At 44.6% G+C, this 8,496-nt stretch overlaps 1 protein-coding gene across 1 annotated transcript in view; it reads left to right on the top strand.

Moving 5' to 3' along the window:
* The first annotated feature begins 206 nt into the window (after positions 1–206).
* CXCL17 (C-X-C motif chemokine ligand 17) overlaps positions 207–8,496 on the top strand; it is an 18,302-nt gene continuing 10,012 nt past the window's right edge. The window contains exon 1 of the mRNA XM_008062435.1: positions 207–472. Within this exon, the coding sequence (XP_008060626.1) occupies positions 394–472 (79 nt within the window). The 5' untranslated portion in view covers positions 207–393. The remainder of the gene's footprint in view (positions 473–8,496) is intronic.

The following is an 8,496-nucleotide window of genomic DNA, read 5'->3' as shown; positions in this document are numbered from 1 at the left end:
GTACACGGAAATTCAAATGAAAAAAAAAGATTTGAGGAAGAAATCATAAGGCACGGAGCGGGGCATGGGAGGCGGAAAGGAGCATGGGAGGTAACAAGCATGGCTGCCAAATTATCAGTCACCTTTTCATGTTCTTAAGAATGCTTCATTTCTTTTGTTTGACCAGTTTTACTTCCCAGATTCCCATAAACCACAAGGTCTAATCGGTTACTTAACAGCAAAGCCAGCGTCACCTCATCTGGTTTTGCTCTCAAATGGGAACACTGGTCTAGGACTAAAGCGCAGAGAGCCTGGCAAAGGACCCCGGCCTGAGCCTCTCCAGAGATCAGGAGCCTCTAACTGGGAACCTTCCACACACTCTTCGGGCAACTTACAGCAGCACCAAGAGTCACAATGAATGTTCTCATCTCTTTCCTCCATCTGTTGCTGCCACTAATGCTGATGTCCATGGTCTCTAGCAACCCAAAACCAGGTAAATAAGATTAATCGTCTATGAAGGGGGAAAAGTGGGGAGAACATGTGGCAAAATTTGGCTCCTTTTAGTTACTGGGATTTGCAGCAGGTTAGCCTTTCTCAGTGCCTAGTCCCTCCTTTATAAAAGGGAGAAAAATATACTTACAACAAAATTGTGCTTTGGGAGTTAAATGAGATATTTTATATGAAAGTGTCTGCAACTGTAGCGAGCAAAAAAGAAGCATATATCCATATATAATGATGTGTGTGTGTGTATTTACATACTAGCTTAGCCAAGATTTGCTCCCTTGCCTTCTCCCCAGCCCCTTCCAGAAGGGCAATGCATTTCCCCAGGGCCAAAACTGTAGCAGTGGTAGGAGGGTGTTGAAGGCAGCTGCACATTCATGGAAGAAAGGAAGTTCTTGCTTATAATCTTTATAATCCACTGGACATGCCGCCAACATGTTTTAATGCTATTAATGGTGACACAATCAATGAGAGAAATCCTATCCCCAGGTAGTGTCCATACTTGAAGCTTTAGCCACACCAAGCCCTGCTGTAAAGGTCACATTTTGGGAAGCAGATCTTTGGTTAGGGGTTCTGAATCTGCTCCAGTTTTCTTTCTTTTCTTTTTTTTTTTTTTTTGAGTTGGAGTCTCACTCTGCCGCCCAGATTGGAGTGCAGTGGCCACTCCCGGCCACCGCAGCCTCAACCTGCTGGGCTCCGGCAATCCTTCTGCCTCAGCCTTCCGAGTAGCCGGAATTACAGGCATGCGCTACCACGCCCGGCTAATTTTTTATTTATTGTGGAGATGAGGTCTTGCCAAGTTGCCCAGGCGGGTCTCGAACCCGCGGGCTCAGGCAATCCACTCACCTCAGCCTCCCAAGGCACGGGATTACAGGCTGAGCCACCGAGCACGGCTTGCTCCAGTTTTCATTCCAGCCACAGTGGCCCAGCCCGTCCAGAGCAACCACACAGAAGACAGTTCATCCTGATGTATATTACCTCTTGGGATCACCATCTCCCCAAGGGCTACTTGGAGGGAAAGAGCTTTGTCACATACTCAAGTCAGAAGTTCCCCCCCGCCCCTCCCAATTTCCAACTTCCTTCCTTTGGAGAGAGAGCTCTCTGAAGCTGCTGAGCCCCACAGCCCTAGAGCCAAGACCACATTCTGGAAGGGAAGCCTTTTCCATCACCATGACAGACACCAAGGCTAGAGTCCTCAGCCTGGATCGAAGCTCTAGCCCAACCTGCCTTTCCAAGGCAACCCCTCCACTCACCAACAAAAACTTTCTGTTCCAGCCAAACTAGATGTTTGCTCTTCCCTGGACAGGTCTTGCGTTTTCCCATCAACTCGACTTTTCTCATACACCCAGCTCCAAAACCACCTCCTCCCCACAGCCACCCTAGATTCCTCCCACAACCAGACATGTGCTCTCCCTCCCGTGAGCCTGCTCAGTCCTACTAGACGCTCTCTTCTTGCACTTAGCGTCTCTTTGGACTTTTTTTGGGGGGAGGGGATGGCGGGGTTGGGATCTCACTTCATCACCCAGGCTGGAATGCGGTGGCATGATCATGAACATCATGGCTCATGCAGCCTCAGCCTCCTGGGTTCAGGCAATCCTTCCACTTCAGCATCCCGAGTAGCTGGGACTACAGGAACAAACCACCACATCCGGCTAATTTCTTAATTTTTTGTAGAGACGAGATTTCTCTATGTTGCCCAAGCTGGTCTCAAACTTCTGACCTCAAGTAATCTGCCCACCTCTGGCTGGTGTGATGGCTCATGCCTGTAATCCCAGCGCTTTGGGAGACAGAGGCAAGAAAATTGCCCGAGTCCAGGAGTTCGAGACCAGCCTGGGCAACTTGGCGAGACCTCGTCTCTACAATAAATCAAAAAATTAGCTGGGCATGGTGGCACACACCTGTTGTTCCAGTTACTTGTAAGGCTGAGGCGGAAGGATTGCCTGAGCCCAGCAGATCGAGGCTGCAGTGGCCAGGAGCATGCCACTACACTCCAGCCTGGGCGGCAGAGTAAGACTCTGACTCAAAAAAAAAAAAAAAAAATCTGCTTGCCTCACTCTCCCAAATACTGGGTTTACAGGCATGAGCGATGGTGCCCAGCCTTCTGCCTTATACTGAAGGCTTTTGCCTGTCTCTCCTGCCTCCACACCCTACCATTCTAGACTGTAACCTCCTTGGCTGCACACACTGGTACATTGTTTCCTTATCCCTCACACTATCCAGCACAGCTCCTGGCAAACATTAACTAAGTGAAGAATAAACCCTCAGGTTTCCAGTTCAAAATTTTGCCCTTTTAGACTCTACGCCAGGGTTCCATTTACACTTGGGGCTCAATAATTCCTTGCTCTGAGGGTTGTTCTGTACATTGTAGGATGTTTAACAGCACCTGTGTGACCTCTATCCACTAGATGCCAATAGCAGCCCTCTCCCTCCCTCAACCCCTGGCTGAGGGAAAAGAGCCAAAAATATCTCCACACATTGCCAAATGTCCGCTGGGGGGAGCCAGCCACCCCTGGCTGAGAACCACTGCTGTATACCAGTAGTTCTCAAACCTGGCTAGTCATTTAGACTCACCTAGACATTAGACTCAGCCTCAAAGTCAGGGAGACCTAGGCCCAAATCCTGGCTCTGCCACTCACTTTGCAACCGTGGGCGAGTCACTTCACTTTTTTTGAACCTCAGTTTTATCTTTTTTTTTTTTTTTTGAGTCAAGAGTTTCACTCTGTCACCCAGGCTGGGGTGCAGTGGCACACTCACAGCCACCGCAGCCTCGATATGCCAGGTTCAGGTGATCTTTCTGCCTCAGCCTTCCAAGTAGCTGGAACCACAGGCACGCACCACCACACCCAGCTGATACTATCTATCTATCTATCTATCTATCTATCCATCTATTTTAGAGATGAGATCTCACAAGTTTCCCAGGCTGGTCTCAAACCCCAGGGCTCAAGGCACTCCTCTCACCTCAGCCTCTCAAAGTGTTGGGATTACAGGCATGAGCCACCACGCCTGGCAGTTTTATCATTTTAAAGTGAATAAAATACCACTTCTCACATGGACTTGCTGTGAAGAGGAAGTGATCTACAATGTGTGCCTAGAAAGTGTTCAGTGAATAGACTGTGTGAAATTTCCTTTTTTAAAAAATTTTCTTTTATTTGTTTATTTACTTATTTTATTATAAAGATGTGGGGTACAAATGTTGATTATGCAAGTACCTTTATTGATGAGGTTTGCCCCTCCCTCCCCTAGCAGTTTCCCTCAACTGCCAATCCCAACCCCCTTCCCTGACAGTTTCCCACTACTGCCAATCCCTTTCTTCTAGGGCTGGGGAGTGAAATTTCCACAGCAGTTCCTTAAGCACAAGGGGAGGAACTGAGAAAACCGCACTGTGCCGCCAGGGGGCGCAATCTCAAACACTTCGGAGGGGCGGAAGCAGGGCTTGAGCCTTGTTTCCCAAAGTTTTGCAGTGTGGTCCTAAGTATGATAATCAGGGCTAGAGGAAATGACACCCCCACCCCCATAATGATTCTCAAAATAAAGTCTAATTACTTCTTAAGATAACCACATATAGGCTCAATATGTTTTTCACAAGGGAGAGGAAAAAAAGAAATATAAAAATAAATAAATAAATAAAAATAAAAAAATTAAAATTAACTTTTCGTTTTGTTTTTTTGGTTTTTTTTTGAGTTGGAGTCTCACTCTGTCGCCCAGACTGGAGTGCAGTGGCCGCTCCCGGCCACCGCAGCCTCGACCTGCTGGGCTCCGGCGATCCTTCCGCCTCAGCCTTCCGAGCAGCTGGAACTACAGGCGCACGCTACCACGCCCGGCTAATTTTTTGATTTATCGTAGAGATGAGGTCTCGCCAAGTTGCCCGGGCGGATCTCAAACCCGCGGTCTCAGGCAATCCACTCACCTCAGCCTCCCAAAGCGCGGGATTACAGGCTGAGCCACCGAAGCCAGCTTAAAATTAACTTTTAATTTTTCAGGTCAAAAAATATTATTTAAGGAGTTCTAGTATATCCTTCATCCATTTTTTCAAATAGTATCTTATATAACCGTAATATGATTATCAAAACCAGGAAGTTAGCACTGATACAATACTATTAACTATCTATAAATATTCAAAGTTTGCTAATCATCCCATTAACATCCTTTTTCTGATTGAGTCCAATCCAGGATCCCATACTGAATAAAATGTCCCATCTCCTCAGTATCCTCTACCCTGAGAAGCCTAGGGTAGCTTCTCGTCTTTCCTTAACTTTCATGACCTTAACACTTTTTAATGAGTTCTGGCTAGTTGTTTTGTAGAATGCCCCTCAATTTGGGTTTGTCTGAAGTTTCCCTGTGATGTTTCAGGTTACACATTTTGGGCAAGAATACCACAGAAGTAAGTGTCCTTCTCTGTACATCACATTAGAGGCCCAGGGTCTCAATATATCTCCTTACTGTTGATGTTAACTTTAAGCACTTGTTTCAGGTGTCTGTCAAGTTTCTATACTGTGAAGTTACTATTTGTTCCATTGTAATTAATAAGTATCTTGTGGAGAGATACTTTGGGTCTATGCAAATAACCTGTTTCTTCTCGTCATACTTTTATCCATGAACTTTTAGAATTCATTGATAATTATTGCCAATTAACATATATTACATAGACAAATAATGATTTTCTATTTCCATTATTCCTTCTACATTTATTAATTAGAATTCTACTATGAGAGTGATTCCTCCCTCATTTATTTATTAATCCCATTGTTTCTTTTTCTCAGTAAGGACTCATGGGTATTTATAGGTTACAATCCATTACTATCATTATTTACTATGTTGCTCATATTGCCCCAAAACTGACCATTGGAAGCTTCTTCTAGTTGGTTTCTGTGCCTTTTGACATATCCCCACAATCTTTTGAGCAATTCCTTACTTTCTGGCACCACGAGATGTTCCAGGCTCAACTTGCTCTTTCGTGCCCCTGCCTTGGAATCAGCCATTTCTCCAGGGAGTCCTTTCATGGGAGGATGTTTACAAAATCATGGGCAGGGCAGGGCTGGGCTCGGTGGCTCAGCCTGTAATCTCAGCACTTTGGGAGGCTGAGGCGAGGGGACTGCCTGAGCCTGTGGGTTTGAGACCAGCCTGGGCAACTAGGCAAGACCTCACTTCTACAATAAAAAACAAAACAAAACAAACAAACAAACAAAAAAAACCCCACAAAATTATGGGCAGTAGATATCTCTAACAGGTGCTAATACTTTTAGGCCCTCTAGTGGACAGAGCCGGGAAATAACATATATGCACACAAGTTTTCAAGTGGGTTTCAGTTACCCACCAACTATAGTCTGAATATATTAAGATGTTTTGAGAGAGAGAGACTATATTCACATAACTTTTATTATAAGTTTTATTATATTTATAATATATTGTTATAATTGTTCTATATTATTATTGTTGTTGTTGATCTCTAATTATGCCTAATGTATAAATTAAACTTTATCGGCCGGGCGTGGTGACTCAAGCCTGTAATCTCAGCACTTTGAGAAGCCGAGGTGAGGGGACTGCCTGAGCTCACGGGTTCAAGAACAGCCCGGGCCACTTGGCGAGACCTCATCTCTACAATAAAATCGAAAAATTAGCCAGGCGTGGTAGCGCGCGCCTGTAGTAACAGCTGCTTGAAAGGCTAAGACGGAAGGATCACCTGAGCCCAACAGGCTGACGCTGGGGTGGTTGTGAGTGTGCCACTGCACTCTAGCCTGAGCAACGGAGTGAGGCTCCAACTCAAAAGAATCAAGGATCAAAGAAGCCAAGGGACTTGTCCAAGATGACATAGTTAAGTGACAGAGCTCATAGCTGACTCCAGCTCTATCTGGATATTAAGTCCATGCTTATTTCTTTGTATCAGTGTTTTGTTTTGCTTTGTTTTTTGAGTTGGAGTCTCACTCTGTCGCCCAGGCTGGAGTGCAGTGGCACACTCCCAGCCACTGCAACCTCGACCTGATGGGCTCCAGCGATCCTTCCACCTCAGCCTTCCAAGTAGCCAGAACTACAGGCGTGCACTACCACACCCGGCTAATTTTTTATTTATTGTAGAGATGAGGTCTCGCCAAGTTGCCCAGGCAGATCTCCAACCCGCAGGCTCAGGCAGTCCACTTGCCTCGGCCTCCCAAAGTGCTGGGATTACAGGCTGAGCCACCGAGCCCAGTCTATATCAGTGTTTTCAAAACTGATTTCAGATGGAACATAAATAAGCTTTTTTTTAAACTTTAGTAGTTAAATGTTTATTCTAATGCATGTTAGAAAAAAATCTAAGCATATATCAAACCTATAATTTCACAGATAATAATAAGGCTGTTTTGCAAAATAAGTTTATTTAGAGAAAAAGTATAAAGTAAATAATAGTAAAGGTGGAACAAGCTGAAGAAAAAAATCATAAATATGGTCTATAAATGTCTGAAGTTTTGGAGACATAATACTATTGTACCATGCAGCATCACTTTCAGTTACACTTATGAAATTAGGGTCACATAGGGCTGCAGAAAAAACAAGAGACTAAGAATCTTGGACCCGTAGCCAGGCAAGTACCAATGCAGTGTAGACCCAGCTATATGGGAGGCTGACTTCATTGAAATTAAGGAATTTTGCTGGGCTCAGTGGCTCAGCCTGTAATCCCGTGCTTTGGGAGGCTGAGGTGAGTGAATTGCCTGACCCCGCGGGTTCGAGACCCACCTGGACAACTTGGCGAGACCTCATCTCTACAATAAATCAAAAAATTAGCCGGGCGTGGTAGCGCACGCCTGTAGTTCCAGCTACTTGGAAGGCTGAGGCGGAAGGATTGCCGGAGCCCAGCAGGTCGAGGCTGTGGTAGCCAGGAGCATGCCACTGCACTCCAGCCTGGGTGACAGAGTGAGACTCCAACTCAAAAAAAAAAAAGAAAAAGAAAAAGAAATTAAGGAATTTTGATCAACAAAGGAATAAAATAGGCTGGGCTCAGTGACTCACACCTATAATCTCAGAACTTTGGTAGACTGAGGCACGAGGATTACTTGAGCCCACGAGTTGAAGACCAGCCTGGGCAACATATTGAGACTTCGTCTCTACAAATAATAATTTTTTAAAAATTAGCTGGGCCTGGTGGTATGTGCCTGTAGTCCCAGATACTCAGGAGACTGAGGCAGAAGGATCTCCTGAGCCTGGGAGTTTAAGGCTACAGTGAGCTATAATCGTGCCATTGCACTCCAGCCTGGGTGACAGAGCAAGACCCTAACTCAAAAAATAAAAAAATAAAAATAATGATCTCTCTGTTTGTACTTCCAAATTTTTCTTCAGTGTAGTTATATTAGATTTAAAATTTTTTAAATCTTCTTAATTGACGGGTTCAATGAAATAGTCTCCAAGATTCCTTCAGGCTCTAATATTCTGTGGTTTTTCTCTGAAACTAGGAGTAGAGGTCAGAAAAGAACAAAAATGTCTTTAAAAGTTTAAATGTCAGGGACTATGCCTGTTTAAATTATTTTGAAAGTACTCAAAATAGTACATGAAAATATTTGAAAACTAACACTTGGAGAAATGATGTAACACCTTCCATCTGTGTGGCAGAAAGGGCACAAGTCTGGGAAATAGGAGACCTGAATTGAACCAGATGATCTCTAAGGGCCTCCTCCAAACAATTTGTCCATCCACCTATTGAACAACATCTACCAAATGCCTACCATGTGCCAGGTACCATATAGCTGAATGACTACTGACCCATTGGTTCAGACTCTAGTGAGGGAGGATTTTGTTTTCATTTGCTAGGGCTGCCATAGCAAAATATCACAGACTGGGTGGTATAAACAACAAAAATGTACTTCTCATAATTCTACGAGCTGGAGATTCAAAATCAGGATGCCAGTATGGTTGGGTCCTGGCAAGGGACCTCTTCCAGGTTATAGATGGCTAACTTTTCCTTGTGTCTTCACATGGAGAACTCTCTAGGGACTCTTTTATAAAGGCACTAATCCCATTCATGAGGGATCCACTTTTTTTTTTTTTTTT

This window comes from Carlito syrichta, unplaced genomic scaffold (genome assembly GCF_000164805.1).
Source record: "Carlito syrichta isolate Samal-C Ts95f unplaced genomic scaffold, Tarsius_syrichta-2.0.1 Scaffold305703, whole genome shotgun sequence".
Classification (NCBI taxonomy): Eukaryota; Metazoa; Chordata; class Mammalia; order Primates; family Tarsiidae; genus Carlito; species Carlito syrichta.
The sequence above is the reverse complement of the archived record's forward strand: the minus strand, read 5'-3'. Positions and strand labels throughout refer to the sequence as shown.